The 15,292-nt window shown below is 42.8% G+C and overlaps 1 protein-coding gene across 2 annotated transcripts in view; it reads left to right on the top strand.

The window, feature by feature from the left end:
* Positions 1 to 15,292, top strand: part of EIF5B (eukaryotic translation initiation factor 5B) — a 67,821-nt gene that overhangs the window by 22,123 nt on the left and 30,406 nt on the right. For both annotated transcript variants that reach the window (XM_073352308.2, XM_073352304.2), the window contains exons 8-11: positions 845 to 928; positions 7,101 to 7,187; positions 13,226 to 13,518; positions 14,959 to 15,066. In XM_073352308.2, coding sequence (XP_073208409.1) covers positions 845 to 928; positions 7,101 to 7,187; positions 13,226 to 13,518; positions 14,959 to 15,066 — 572 coding nt within the window. The remainder of the gene's footprint in view (positions 1 to 844; positions 929 to 7,100; positions 7,188 to 13,225; positions 13,519 to 14,958; positions 15,067 to 15,292) is intronic.

The following is a 15,292-nucleotide window of genomic DNA, read 5'->3' as shown; positions in this document are numbered from 1 at the left end:
ATCGATTGTACATTTGATTCCCTTCCCCCCTCCCCCCCCGGACAGACAGACACACACAGAGTCTTTCCAACTAATTGCCATAAAATAAACATAATGAGGGTGGGTGATCACATTCTGAAACATTGGAGTCTGTCAGAGCAGTTGGATATAGATATCTAATGGATTGCATGTAGCTAAGTGTTTGACATTCCTGCTTTACAGTTCTCCTGTGGTTACGATTGTTACAGCTTTTTCAGCATAATATCAATTATATGCCAAAAAGAGTTTTAAGTGAAATATGGATACACCTTTAACATCTATAACATTCTTTTGGTTTTTTTGGTCTTTTCTTTTAATCCTGCTGAACTGTAAGTAGCTCCTTTTCCTTTGTGAGAAGGATCGTACTTTGATAATTGTGAAAGTAACCACCAATTTAAATTACTGTTTAGTAATGATTTATTTTCCCCTTTTTTGGTTGAGGAATGGAGAGAGATCTGAAAACTTATTTGTATTATCACATCTTTCTGCCAATGCAGGTAGCTCTGAGATGAATCTTTATTTTTTTGAATGGGTGGTAATCCTGTTTAGCCAATAATTGACCCAACATCTGTCCACTTTCAAGCCTGTTTATGTTGTTTGAGAAAGCATAGCTTTGGGAGCTGTTTGTTTAACCTTTTAGATCAACAGGTTCATGCATTTTGGTTTGATCTTTCTAAAATATAGTAGTGATTTGTTTTCTTGGTATTAGTTTGACTTTAAAATGGAATCCAGTGGTAAAATGTATCTAACCAAGTAGATAGTATCCCCCTAGGCATTATTCTCAGACAATATAGCAGTGATTTTGTTGATTTCCTTGCAATCTCAGAAACCATGGAGGTGTCTTCCCAAACTGAAGAAGTTGTCGAACCAGTTACACCAGTACAAGAAGAAATTCCTCTTTCAGAACCAGGTTGGTAGTAATATTAAACAATTAATAAAGCATATGTTGCCGGCATAGTCATTTTAAAATATTCTCAATTAGAAACTTCAGAAACCTCTCACCTGCACTACTGGGAGAGTTGGAGTCAGAGGTTTTTTTGATCCTCTCATTGTAAGGAGGACTAGATTCCAAAGGGTTTGTTTTCACAAATGCTGAGCAGTTTGTATGGATTGGCTTGGGAAACTAAACAGCTGTAGGGCAGGAATGTACTCCACTGATGTGCAGAAAACAAAGCTTTTAAGATGTGGCCTTTGTAATGGGAAGTATTAAACTCGTGATTGTCCTTTACTAAGTGATCCACCTTTACGTTTGTGATGAGTAATAAGAGTGAGGACAATAAACAAAGAGCTATGCTTCAAGCAGCTTGCTACATTTTTTTAAACTTACTGCTGCAGTACATCCTGGTCCATAGTCCTTGCTATGGAGGACCAGGAATTCTATAACCACTCCACATCTCCCTTTTTTATAATAAAATTTAAAACTGAATTATAAACCAATGTAAATACACACAATTCACAATAAATTTCAAATTCCTTAAAACTATTTATATTACTGTGTCCACCTATGAATTGCATTTCAGTACTCTTGGAGTATTCTAAAGATCAAGTGTTTGAAAGAGTCCGATCAGTCTTCCAGACCATGTTCTCTGATCTTTTGAGTTTGTGCATGGAGTCCCCCTATGGAGGAGACACGCATCCTGACAGAGTAATTGCAGGTCCCAGATCCTTTGTCGTGTTGGGCAATATTGAACATGAATCCGATATCTCTGGAGAAGTCTCTTTGGAGTCTCCACCCTTTGGGATCTTAGAGTTTCTGACAAGTTCTGAACAATTCCAAATATCAGGGAGTTTTTGAGCCAAACTTTGTTCCCTGGTCTCAGTTCAGGTAGTTCTTTTTTGTTTTTGTGCCAAACATAAAAATTCAGCAGTAACAAAACTTCAATTTCAGCTTCCTATTTTCAAATTCCTTCAGGTTGGGTCACTTAAGTTTAAGCTGCATTGGTGCCACAGGTAAAGGTGCCCTTAGTCCTTCTCCCATCAGAAGTTCTGTAGGAGAAAGTTCAGATACAAGTTTTGTTGACTCGCCAGGAGTGCTTTATATGGGTCCACTGATTTTTGCAGAAGTTGATTTAACTGCTTTCTCCATCCCCTGTTACTCTGGGGGCTAATGTGGACTACCTGTATGATGATCAAAATCCAAGTCCTCATGCTAGGAAGGCTTCAGAGGTAAATTGAGGCCCATTATCAGACATGAGGACTTCAGGTATTCCCTGTCGTACAGAAGCTGATTTTAGTTTTTGGATGATCTGTGCTGATGAGGTCTGGATAAGTATAGCCAAATCAAACATATATGTATGTCTTTTTCCTGAAAAACAAATCTGTGGTTATCTGCTGCCAAGGTCTGTCATAGGTCTTAGTAGAGAGTAATGGTTCTGGCATGGTGTTTTTTGTTTCATTTTTCCCCTTTTTACGCATCTCGCAGCCATCTACAAAGGTCTGAATTTCCCTGTTCAGACCAGGTCTCTATACAGATGGTTTTGCTTGTGTCCTGCACTTGTTTATACCTTGCTCTCCCCCATGGATTTTGGAGCATCCCTTTCTGAAGTACCATAGTGCTAAGAATACTCTGTCCTTTCAGAAGCAGGCCATTAGCCATGTGTGAAGTTCCTTTACATCCTGCCAATATGGTGTTAGGTCTGTTGGAAGTTGACTCCTTCAAACACCCCCCCCCCCCTTTTTTTTTTTTTTTTTTTTTTTTGGCAAGTCTCATCCTTCAATGGTTCATCTCTGTTTTGCTAAAGTTGGCTGGCAGGTGCTGGAATTGCTGCCAGAACAAGGTCAATGTAGACTTTGACATCTTTCTCTGAAGCTGTTGTTTCTTCTTCTTCTTGGTGGCTGCTGTAGCCTAGAAGGTGGTTCAAATTAAGAAATAAGAAGTTAGGTGATTTTAGGCCCCAAACATAATTGTTAGAGGAGTATCAGAAATTGAAGTTGTTAGTGTGAGAAGTTAAAGATAAGTTGGAGACAGTGTGTTGTTGGAAAATAAGAGTTAGCAAGGACATGACCCAGGGTTATGTTAATGTTCTGTTTTGGTTATAGCTGGCTTAATATGTAAAGAGCCAGTAAGAAGGTGGTAGAAATACAATTATGGTAAAGGCAGTTTAATGTTAATTAGTAGTATAATGGAATATAAAGGAGCAGTGTTGCTAAATTGCAGGAAAGCTCCAATTTATATTTTTTTAAAAAGGCCCATTAGTTTCCAGGGTTATAAGGCTATACTTCACTCTGTTATCAATAGGTTGATCACCCCATTGATACACTTCATCTTTAATCGTAAGTATAATTGTAGTATTATGTAAGTAATAACTGCATGCCTATTTGCTTAACCATTTTTTCTTTTAATAAAGTTTGATTGTATCATTCAAAGTGACACCTAGTAGTCCTTTACTGAATAAATTTTCTGTAACTGACCTAGAACCTTGAACCTCAAAACTAAATTGAGTTTTATTGCACCATTATCTTTATGCTAAAATGTTCCCAATATTAAGCTGTTAAAGGTTACAAAAGGTTACACTGCTCAGTTTGGGCTCTAGACAGAGTATATGCTGCAGTGCTTTCCCTGGTATGCAGTCAGTGTTGGGGAGACAAATCACATCAGCTGTAGTAGAAATCTTTGAATCAAAGCGGGAAGGTCATCCTGTTGATTTTGAACCCAATAATGTGGGCTGTTTCTACGTTAAAATTCAAGCCAAACAGATATGGACTGAGCTGTTCACAGGCCCAATGGCTGCTAGAGCTTCCTTTTCCACCGGAGCAAGACTATGAACTGCAGTAATAAATCTCAGCTGTTTTCCCCCTTCTTCCTGGCACCTCCTATTAAATTTGGCCCTTTCATATATTCTGTTGTCTGCCCATGAAGACACTTTGAAGTATTTCTTTTCCTCATCAGTGGGAGGTAGAACATATAGGATACCATCAGCAGCACAACCCAAGGCAAATATCAGGGTGTTTACTTGGTATTCTTATGCTTTCTCTGTTAAGCCAAAAGCCATCTGGAATTGTTCCAGTTTCCTGATCTAACAAGGCTAGTGCCTGAGTTGCCAAAATCAAACTTCTTTAACAGAGCCATTTCTGCTATGGACTCCATTGTTGCGCTGAGACAGGGCTTTGCTTCCTTCCTGCTGTAGCTTTCATAGGTCTCTTCCCTGATTTTCCACTTTCTCCATTCACTCATCATTCTGACAGTCTGGGGGTCTTTTCTTTTTTTTACTCCTCCTGGAGAGAGAGTCACCTCGTTCTGACACCATGTGTTGTGAAGAAACAAACACAGAGGCCCGTGCTTGCAGTAGATGGAACTTCCCACTGAGGAAGTTCTCTTACATTTATTAAGCTCCCCACTGCAATACATCCTGGTCCTCTCTGCTAACTGTGGAGGACCAGGAGCTCTATAACCACTCCACAATAGATACATGTGCTCTTGAAATTCTTCCAAAATGTCAGTATTCTCCCCAGTAGATCCACCTAAGTGTGCTGCTACTACTTCATTGCTTATGATTGTACAGAAACCTGAGCAGCTGTACTCTTCTGGGAAAAATATTTGTTTCTTATTAAGCCCTTGGTTCTTGAAAAGGAGGTTCGGGTTCAAACAATACATTTGTTTGAAACAGGGCTGGCACTGATAGAAACTTTCAGCTTTGTGAGAGCTTGACTTAAATGTTGTGTGCATTATACATCTGGAATAGAGTAAGTTTCAGAGAGATTTTTTTTTTTCTTCACTGCCCCCTCTCCAATTGTAGACTGAGCTGTATCCCATTCACCACAAAAGAAAAGGGGTGGCTTTTAGGGCTCCAAGACTCTGAAATGTGCTTCTCCTCTTGCTCTGAAATAGTCCAAATTCGATGTGTTCAGTGGTGTTACAGCTGTATTAGTTCCAGGAAATAACATCCTGGGACTGACACAGCTACAACACCACATCAAAAAAAACAAAAAACCCCAAGCCCCATGATGTCTTTCTAATAGCCCAAATTTGGTGACCTTACAACACTCTACAAAAAAAAGTCTATTTAATAGGGTTTTTGGAAAGGGCTTAAAGTAAGCTTACCATAACAATAAAAGGTGGGAAGGAATCGCTATAGGTGTCTGTCTGGCTGATTTCCTGTTGGAATGATTATTTTAATATTACTGGGGTTTTGTTATGTTGTATAACTAATGTCTTAAGATGTACAGAACTTTGAATAAGCATCTCTTCTTTTACCATTTTAAATCTAAATAGGCATTTCCCCCCCCGCAAGAAGAAAAATCAAACCCAAAACTCACCATGGGACCAAAACCTTCTTTTTCTTTTCTTTGGTACCTCTCTTTACTCCTGAGGGCATTCTGCACCAAAAAAATAAAAATTCTGTGCACAATATTTTAAAATTCTGCAAGTTTTATTTGTTAATAAATAAATGCTGAGGCTCCAGCATGGTATTGGGGAGACAGGCCACTTGCTGCAGAAAGGTGGGAGATCACCCTGTAGCTCCTACCTCCGGGACACTGACTCAGTGGTGTGGCTGCACCCAACCCTGATTCAGCACAAGGCCTGGGTTTGCCCCAGAAACACCCTGGGGCCCTGCCCCTCTGTACCAGGCACACCAGGTGTAGGGCAGACAGGATCTAAGTGTGGAGGGGCTCAGTGTGGGGGAGATCCAGTGTGGGTTGAGAGGACTCTGTGTGCAGCCAGCTCAGTGGGAGTCTAGGTGTGGGGAGATCTGGATGCACAGATGCTCGTGGGGGGGGGAGGGGGTTTCCCAGGTGCAGGGGCAATGGGACTCTGCAGGGGCTTCCAGGTGAAGGTGGTTGGGGCTCAGCGGGGGTCTGGTTGCTGGGGAAGTGAGGCTTGGTGGGGTGGGGGTCTGGGTGCAGCTTGGTGGGGGTTAGTGACATGGGGGTCTGGATGTGGGGGCTCAGGGTGGTGCAGGGTTGGGGTATCAGGGTGGGGGTTTGAGTGCAGGGAGCTCAGTGGGAGGTCATCTGGGTGCAGGGGTGGGGGTCTGGAGGTAGGGGTTGAGGTTCAGTGGGGTGGGGTTCAGGTATGGAGGGCTATGGGGGTTCTGGATGTACCAGGTGAGGCTTGGCAAGGGTGTCTGGATATGGGAGATTGGGTGGATGGGGGAGCAGCTCCCTGTACAGTGATTCCTCCCTCCACAGCTGAGGAGCGATGCGGAGAGGATGCTGAGCTTCCTGCAGCTGGAGGAGGTTTCTGGGCATGGGTCTGAGACAGCCCCAGCAACTTCTTGCAGGGGAAGAGGAAGTTCCATCCTCTCCTGCCTCCAGCTGGGACTAGCAGCTGATCCCAGCTCAGGGTAGGAGATACTGGCTGTGGTGTCCCTAGCCCTGTGGTGATTTACCTCTCTGCTAGCTGCTCTGGGTGCCTGAAATGATGTACCTGTGCTGCTAGGGAGTGATGCATGACTGCTTTTGCAGTTTTCCTTTGCTTCCCTGACAGACAGCCATTTTTCTGCAGGGAAGCAAAGAAATCTGCAGGGGACATGAATTCTGCACACGCGCAGTGGCATAGAATTCCCCCAGGAATGTCTTGCATGTGGATAATTATGGATTGGGGACTATTCTATTAAGGACATGCAGTTCTTGACACAGGTGCATGTGATACAGCAGCCAAATACTAAACTAACAAATCTTGTCCAAAGAGCAGAGGCCTTTAGAGATGAGTCCTCTGAGATGTAAGTAAGCTTTGTTGAATAGATAAGGACTATCACAAACGCATTAGTAGGATGGATCTATTACCCAAAATGTTGGATTGTATGATCTCACAAAAGGAGAGTGGATTTATTTCTTGGGGGCATAATATGTTACTGAGGACTTCTACATAGACCAGCATGTCTTATTGTCTATTTTTTCCCCTTTAACCCATAATGAATTCTCTGGGGAGCTCAGTGACACTAGACTATTCTAGAGCTACACTGCAATGCTAGTTATGTAATGCTATCTTTGTGAGCTTAAAAGATTCAGTTGCCATTTTGCCATAAGAAAAAGAAGTCTCTCAAATATTTCACTTTGGTCATCTGATATTTCTTGCACTTCTATATAACATGGATATTGTAAACCTAGTGAAGATTTATTCATATATGGAATTCTTTCAGTTTCAGAAGAAAAGGAGGAAGAAGAAATGGCAGATGCAGGTTTGGATGACTGGGAAGCAATGGTCAGTGATGAAGAGAGAGAAAAAGGTGGGTGTGTGAGAGTAAATAGAGGTTTGGTAATATTTTTATATCCAGGACAAGTTTAACATGGTTAGTTAACAGTATGTGCTGGTTATTATGACCATCAGATCCATCTACCGATCTCTAGTCGGAGAATTGTCTCTGTGATGGATTGGATCACAAAAACCCCTTTGGAACTGCCACCTGATGTGCCTAGACTACCTCTGAGCCTGTTTTCCCTGCCAGCTTGGGACTTCAGTACCTTGCCTTGTTTGAGCCAGACATGCTTGCCTGCTGCACAGACAGATCCAGGTCTGAACCACATCTCCAACAAGCTGCAGGCTTAACTGAAAACAGCTTAAGAAGTGCTCCTGGCTCCAGCACTCAGATACCCAGCGCCCCATGGGGTCCAAACCGCAATTAAATCTGTTTTACCTTGTATAAGCTTTACCTTTATATAAACTCATAAACTGATTGCCCTCTGTAACATTGATAGAGAGATGCACAGTTGTTTGCCCCCCCCACCCCCCAGGTATTAGTACATACTCTGGGTTGGTTAATAAGTAAAAAGTGATTTTATTAAATACAAAAAGTAGTATTTAAGTGGTTCCAAGTAATAACCGACAGAACAAGGTAAATTACCAAACAAAATAAAATAAAACACATAAGTCTAAGCATAATAAGAAAAAACTAAATGCAGGTAAATCTCACCTTCAGATGTTCAAATAAGGCTCTTTTACAGACTAGGCTTCCTCCTAGTCTGGGTCCAGCAATCACTCACAACCCTGTAGTTACTGTCCTTTGTTCCAGTTTCTTTCAGGCATCTCCTTGGGGTGGAGAGGCTATCTTTTTGTGCCAGCTGAAGACAAAATGGAGGGGTTTCCCCAGGGACTTATATAGTCTCTCTCTTGTGGGTGGAAACTCCTTCCCCTCTTCTATGCAGAATCCAGCTCCAAGATGGAGTTTTTGGAGTCACCTGGGCAAGTCACATGTCCATGCACGACTCAGTTCCTTACAGGATGACACATTCCCAAGAAAGCTCAGATGTGGATTGGTGTCTCCCAGAGTTCATTGTTAGCTTAAGTGTTTCTTGATTGGGCACTTACTGAGAATAGTCTTAAGAAGCTGACCAACTGCTGCTTCACTGAGGCTACTTAAAATCAAACAAGTACATAGCCAATATTCAGAACTTTGAATACAAAAATGATGCATGAATGCATCCAAATAGGATGAATATATCCAGTAGATCATAACCTTTGCAGAGATATGTTACATGACATATCTAGCATAAAACATATTCCAGTTATGTCCTATTTACAATCATAAGCATATTTCCATAAAGCATAATGGGGTGCAACCTTAGTCTCTCTTCCTCCTGTCCTTCCCTCCCCCACGCCAGGAGAAAAGGAGATGAAAGATAAAGCAACTGTGGATAGGGTGTGAGTTTAAGATTTTTATCATGATTGACAACTTTTAGAAATTATTCAAAATCCTGTCCAGTTAATGTCTTCATAGACATTGGTGTGTGTGGTGGTGGTGAGGGGATTTAGGTCTAGATTCACAAAGCAACTTAAATGTGGGGACACTGATTGTCTTTGTGCCTGGAAAATAACTGTGATTCACAAACCCTGAGTGAGTTTGGTGCCTAGGGTCCCTATACAATGAATGGGGATGGACAGGTACCTCACAATGGGATTCACAAAAGCTTGGTGGCTCCTTGTCTGAGGTACCCAGTGGGAGGTGCCAAGCTTAGGGATGTGTACTAAACCCTGCCCCCTCTCGGAGATAGGGTCCTAAGTCCAGGCTTCAGGGAGGTGCCTCCCTTTGCTTGAGATTCTCAGTTGCAGACCCTCTCTTGGTGTTAGGCGCTTACACTGTTTTTGCAAGAAGGCCAGGAATGGGAGAGGAGGAGGATGACCTTCAGAATTTTTAGCCTAGTGGTTAGTGTGCTCACCTGGGGCATGAGACACCCCCAGTTCAAGTTCCCCTTCTGCCTGAGCAGGAGAAGGGATTTGAACTGGTATCTGACACCTCTCAGGTGAGTGAGTGCCCTTACCCCTGAGCTATGGGATTCTGATGTGAATCTCCCTCACTCTCCTATTGAAGCTGTTCCACTGTGGATAAATAATGAAAGAATCATGTCTGTCTTGCTCTGCCCTGTAGCATTGCTCTCTTGTTTCCCATCTAGAAGGAAGGATTCTGCCAAATACAGAATTCTCCCCACCTGGCTACCTTTTCACCAGTGTAGAGTACATCTTCCTGGGAACCTACATTGGGGCTCTGTGCTTCAGTGGAAGTAGCTATCTTGAGCTCCCACTGAGAATCGCTATGAAGTGGCTGGCTTGGTGCATTGAACTGGCATATTTGTGGGCAGTCAGCAGGATAGCAACGAGCTGTTCACATGTTACCTGAGCAGCTGGAGAAGTGATATATGCAGCAATTACTGAGTTGCCTTCAGCTGCCCAGTCCTGGGGACATTGGCAGAGGCTTTATACTGGGAAACAATTCCCAGCATCCAAAGCAGTCCCAGTCAAACCACAGCTATTAATTCTTGTTTTCTTTTGGGGGCTGTGGCACCCCTTGGCAACAAGTTGTGGGACCCTCTTCAAAGCCGCATCTGTTGCGGGTGAGGTAGGCTGGGGTGTTTAAGTGCCTGATGATGATATTTACCATCTGAGGGCACAAAGGGAGCATAGCCCCAACTATCCCAGTTCTTTCACTGGAGAGAGCAGAAGGGGAGCCCCTGCCTCTCAGCTGTGATACCTAAATCCTTCGGTTAGCCCCTAAAGATGTGGTCTTAGCAGTAAGAGTCGTACTCCATCAAAGGCAGGCATCCTTGTGGTACTGGACTGTTTGTTGTACCTCCAGTCCCAAGGTCTTGTTAGTCTCTCTGAAAGTCCACTTTACTGTTTTCTTAGCCAGTTGCCAGCCAGTGGAGATAAAATAGTATATTCCCACCCTACAGTAGCCAGATTTTTAAAGGATTTACTAATAACTTCCCCAGCAAGAGAAACATTCACATTCCTTAGATTTCAATTTATTGCTCACCAAGTTGGGCAGGGGGGAGGCGTCTCCCTTTGAATCTCTCAGGGATGTTCCTTTAGAAAACAGCATTCCTTAGAGCAACCACATCAGTGAGAAGAGTTGAACTCTAGTGATTACTCCTCCCTGTGCAGTAGTGCCCAAAGAAAGTAGTGCTTAAACCTCCATGATAGCTTCCTATCTTAAGTGATATCTGGCTTCCACCTTAGCCAGTATGTTTTCCTCTTGTGTTCTTAGACCAATGATACTCAGAGGTTCAGGAGCCAAATTAGCAATCAGCATTACCCAAAAGAGCCACAGTAGTGTGAATTCATTGTTTCATTGACTATAGTACTATATAGTCATATTTAAACAGTATGACAGGGAAAACATTTACGTTTGCAAAATGACTGACCGAGTTGGCTATTTTATCAATTACAGTTGGTTAATAACATAGTAAAAGCATCCTGATTGGGTAATAACATAGACTGGTTAATAGTTAAATCACAGTGGTTTAATATCATGTGCTACCAAGAGCCACATTAAAGAGCTATTTGTGGCTCATGAACCGACCCTGTGCCCGCTGAGGGGAAATAAATTGTCCTACTTTATATGAAAAAAGAGCCCTTTGTCTTTTCCCTCAGGTAAACAAAACCCATTAGACAGGCATGTGGGTAAAACTGTCAGGGAGAGCCTGTTTCTACACAGATTATCTGGGTTATATGGAACTCAAAGGACCAGTATCTTACAGGGTTGAGGACTTATTTGACTAGAGACACTGCAGCTTGTGTGGAATATGTTAAGCACAATTCCCTAGTGGAGTTACGTAGAGCAATGTAAAATTTGGTGCGTCCCACCTCCAGGCACTGCTCTTTATACTTCATGATCCAGTGGTCTGTTTGGGAGAATGGTTCAACAGTGCATAGCTTGGGATAAACTCCTCACCCAGATTCCTTCTGGTCAGTACTATTTGCTTTTCTCTCATGAGTAGGAAAGCTCAGAGGACCCTGAAGAAAGAGGTTGCTTGCTAGTAACAGTTGCTCTAAGTCTCCTCTGTGTATCCACACTTCCTGCCTACCACCTCCTCTGTCTGAGATTTCTTTATGTACTTAGGACTCTGGTTTAAGCGAAGGAACTAAGAGGGTTGGGGGTGCACTCCCTTATACGGCCTCAGACTTCAAATGTCAGTGTCACGAGTACACTTACACACCCCTTCAGCAGACACAGCTTTTGAAGAGAGCTCTGTAGTTCATCTCCAAGGGGGAGTTCCATATTCCACAAGTATGAATACACATAAGTGTCTTTCAAAGAAATTGTAACTGATAAGAAACCTCCCTTTACTGGGGCATTCTACTGGAAAATATATGTTTTCTTTAAACTATCTTTAAAATGTTTTACAGTCTTGACAATGTTTATAAAGATGTAGTCCCTTCTACACTAATTACAAATTCCTTGAGTTATAGAAACTTTCAAAAGCATCTTTCTAATGAAAAATTGATTGACTCCAAATGGAACTTGTTAGATTTGGAGTGTTAGTTCTTTACTCCTGAGGACATTCTGCGCCAAAAAATTAAAAATTCTGCACACAGTATTTTAAAATTGTGGGAAATTTGTCAAATGTGGAGACTCCAGCATGGCATTGGGGAGCACAGGCTGCACAAAGGTGGGAGATCACTGTGCAGTTCCAACCTTGACACAGCGCAAGAACCAGGCCTGCTCCAGAAACACCCCAGGGCCCTGCCTCTCCAAGCCAGGTGTGGACAGGAAGGCTCAGCAAGGCAGGATCCAAGTGTGGGGGGGATCCAGGTGTGAATTGAGAGGGTTCTGTGTGGGGCAATCTGGGTGCGGGCAGCTCAGTGGGGGATCAGGGTACAGGAGGGATCTGGGTGCTTGGGGGCTTGTTGCGGGATTCTGGGTGTAACAGTAATGGCACTCTATAGGGGATCCAAATGAAGGTGGTTGGGGCTCAGTAGGGGGTGTGGGGGGGGGGGGGCTCAGTAGGGAGGTCCAGATGCTCGGGAAGAGGGGCTCAATAGGGTGTGGATCCAAGTGCAGCTGTTTGGGGCTCGGTGGGGTGGGGATTAGGGTATGGGAGGATTGATGGGGTGACTAGGTGTAGGGGGAATGGGGCTGATCCAGGGGGAGGTTCTAAATGCCAGGGGGTGAGGCTCGGCAGGAGGGTCTGGGTATGAGGGGGGTCTAGATGCACGGGGGTTGGGTGAATGGGGGAGTAGCTCTCTGTACAGGGATCCCTCCTCCTGCAGTTGAGAAACAATGGGTGCAGAAAACAGGGGAGGGGGAAGTTTGCGGAGCTTCCTGCAGCTGGGGGAGAAGTCCGGGGGTGGGTCTGACTCAGACTCAGACGCTGTGCAGGAAAAGAGGAAGTCCCATTCTGCCCCGCCAGAACTAGCAGCTGAGCCCGACGCAGGGTAGGAGCCACTGGTTTTCCCCAGTCTCACCCCCACCCCTCAGTGACTGACTTACCTCTCTGCCAGCTGCCCCGGGCACCCAAAACATACTGCTGGGGAGGGTCGTGTGACCACTCTTGTGGCTTCCCTTTGCTTCTCGGTCAGTCATTTTTCTGCAGGGAAGCAAAGAAATCTGTGGGGGGGGACACACATAAATTCTACGCATGCACAGTGGTGCGGAATTGCCCCAGGAGTAGTTCTTGTCTGCATTGACTGTATGTGTATTTATAAGTGAAGTGCGTGGTATGTAATTGAATTGAGCTATCTTATTCCTCCAGATATTTGGGAAAGGGCTCCTTAGGTCAGTAGGGATCATTCTTGGTGGGTGCACTGACTGTATTGCAGTGCTTTGTTTTGATTTTTCACATATGCTGCTTTGACTGGCTCTAAATTTAGAAGTTTATTCCCATACTTAGTGCAGCTGACTTATTCCTTCACATGGATTAAACCAAAATTAGTCCATGTTCTGTTTATACAATGAAACCTGATCTCAGTTACTACTTCTCTTTATGGTGGTTTTTGGGGATGTGATCTTGACAGAGTATTTTACTTCAGTTTTATCTCTCCTCTTGCCAGAGGGAAAACCTGTCCACATTGAAGTCAAGGAACACAATGAAGTGGAAGAGGAAGATGAGGAAGAGGAGGAGGAGGAGGAGGAGGAAGAGAGTGAAGAGTCTGAAGAGGGAGAAAGTGAGGGAAGTGAAGATGAAAAGACTTCAGATGAGAGAGAAACGGAGTCTCAAGCTGTTGGAAAACAATTGGTAGAGAAAAAGCCAAGCAAAGAAATAAGCTCCGATTCGGAATACGATTCTGATGATGATCGTACAAAAGAAGAGCTTGTTTACGATAAAGCTAAGCGGAGAATTGAGGTATCTAGACACACTTTGTCTTGAGAAGCTTATCTGTGTGGCATGAAAACTCTTGGATTTTAGTGGACGTTCAACCATACTTGACTAAATTAGCTTAGCAGTTATGACACAGTATTATTTTTAATCTGAGTGGGTAAAGTAATATCTTTTATAGGACCACTTCTATTGGTGAAAGAGACAAGCTTTTGAGTTTACAGAGCTCTTTTTCAGGTCTGTGTAAACTCGAAAGCTTGTCTCTTTCGCCAACAGAAGTTGGTCCTATAAAGGATATTACCTCACTCACCTTGTCTCTCATATCCTGAGACAGACATGGCTATAACAACACTGCAAACAATATATTCGTGCAAGTGTCCATAGTGGTCTGCAATGAACTTATTGTCAGTGCTCTACAGACTTACAAATAATTTTTATGCAAAAAGTAACCGTACTTAATACAGCTTCTTTTTTATGAATGCATTTAGCAGACTTAGATCTATCTTGACTTAAAACCACAGTACAGGGGTTGTATGAGCAGACAGAAGCTATACTCCTTGCATTCTATAAGGCTAAAAAGTACCCTTTTTTCAGAGGAAAGCATCCTTAAAGGGTGGAAGTATGTGGCATCATCACTGTCTGCTCCATCCTTTGTAAATGCTATTAGAATTTTAATGAAGCATTTCAACGCTATTAGTTTGTGTTTGTTTTTTTGTTTTGTTTTTTCTCCAATTACTGACATTTCGCATTGGCTCTTTTTCCCCTTCTTCGGCATATTGCACATTTAGAAACTCTAACTTTCATTAATGCATGCCTAGGAATTGGTTTCAACAGGTAAGGAAATTTTGAAATGTATGCATAGTAAAACAACCTACAAGCCTTATTACCTGTCCCAAAGCACACCTTTTGCTATACATCTCCAACAAACCCATACTTTAGCAGATGAAATAAGTTATCATACTAGTTATTCTTACTTGAAACTGTTGCTTTTTAAATTGCGAACTGAGAGTGTTACCAATCTGATGAAAGCCATCTAACTGAGACAGCTCAGTCAATTTAATTAGACCTGGATTCCCAAGATGCTAACCTTTAATTCTGATCTTTAAACTGCACCAAAAAGCTGGGCAAAAGGACGAGCTAACCTTATTGCAAATCTCAGGACCTCAAATGTTCTGCTTGGAGATAAACAACCGAGCCCAACATGTATTGAATCCAGATGCATACCATGAAATTTGTACTTGGACTAGAAAAATTTCTGTCCATATAATCTGCATACCCCCCAACCCTCCCTGGAAATTGAATGGTCATGGAAGTGTTGTATTTAGTAAACCTTGGAGAGGGAGTGCAAAACCCCAGCCAGCTTTTCCCTTAAGGTGCTGCTGGCAACATTAGGTAAATCTCCACTTGCTTTTTGTAATACTTTAAATGTTAATCTCTACTTTTGAACATGTCTTATTCTCCTATTAGAAACGGCGTATTGAAAATAACAAAAATGTAAACACTGAAAAGCTAAGAGCACCGGTAATCTGTGTACTTGGGCACGTAGACACAGGAAAGACCAAAATTCTAGATAAGGTAAGATGCAGTGGGATGGATCTTCATTATCAAGTTTCTGTGATAGCTTATTTGTCATAGTGTAATGTAACTACTACTGCTTGAAATAACTTATTGTAATCCTATAATGCTTATAAAAATACAATTCAAGATAACTTTCCTAACCAAAAAAGTTCATATATGACACGCTGAGAAAGGGACCTGGATAGACAGATTACCCCAGAGGAATGGGGTTTGCTCTGGAAGA

The sequence above is a fragment of the Lepidochelys kempii genome, chromosome 1, assembly GCF_965140285.1.
Source record: "Lepidochelys kempii isolate rLepKem1 chromosome 1, rLepKem1.hap1, whole genome shotgun sequence".
NCBI lineage: Eukaryota > Metazoa > Chordata > Testudines > Cheloniidae > Lepidochelys > Lepidochelys kempii.
This window is presented reverse-complemented; position numbering and strand designations above follow the sequence as displayed.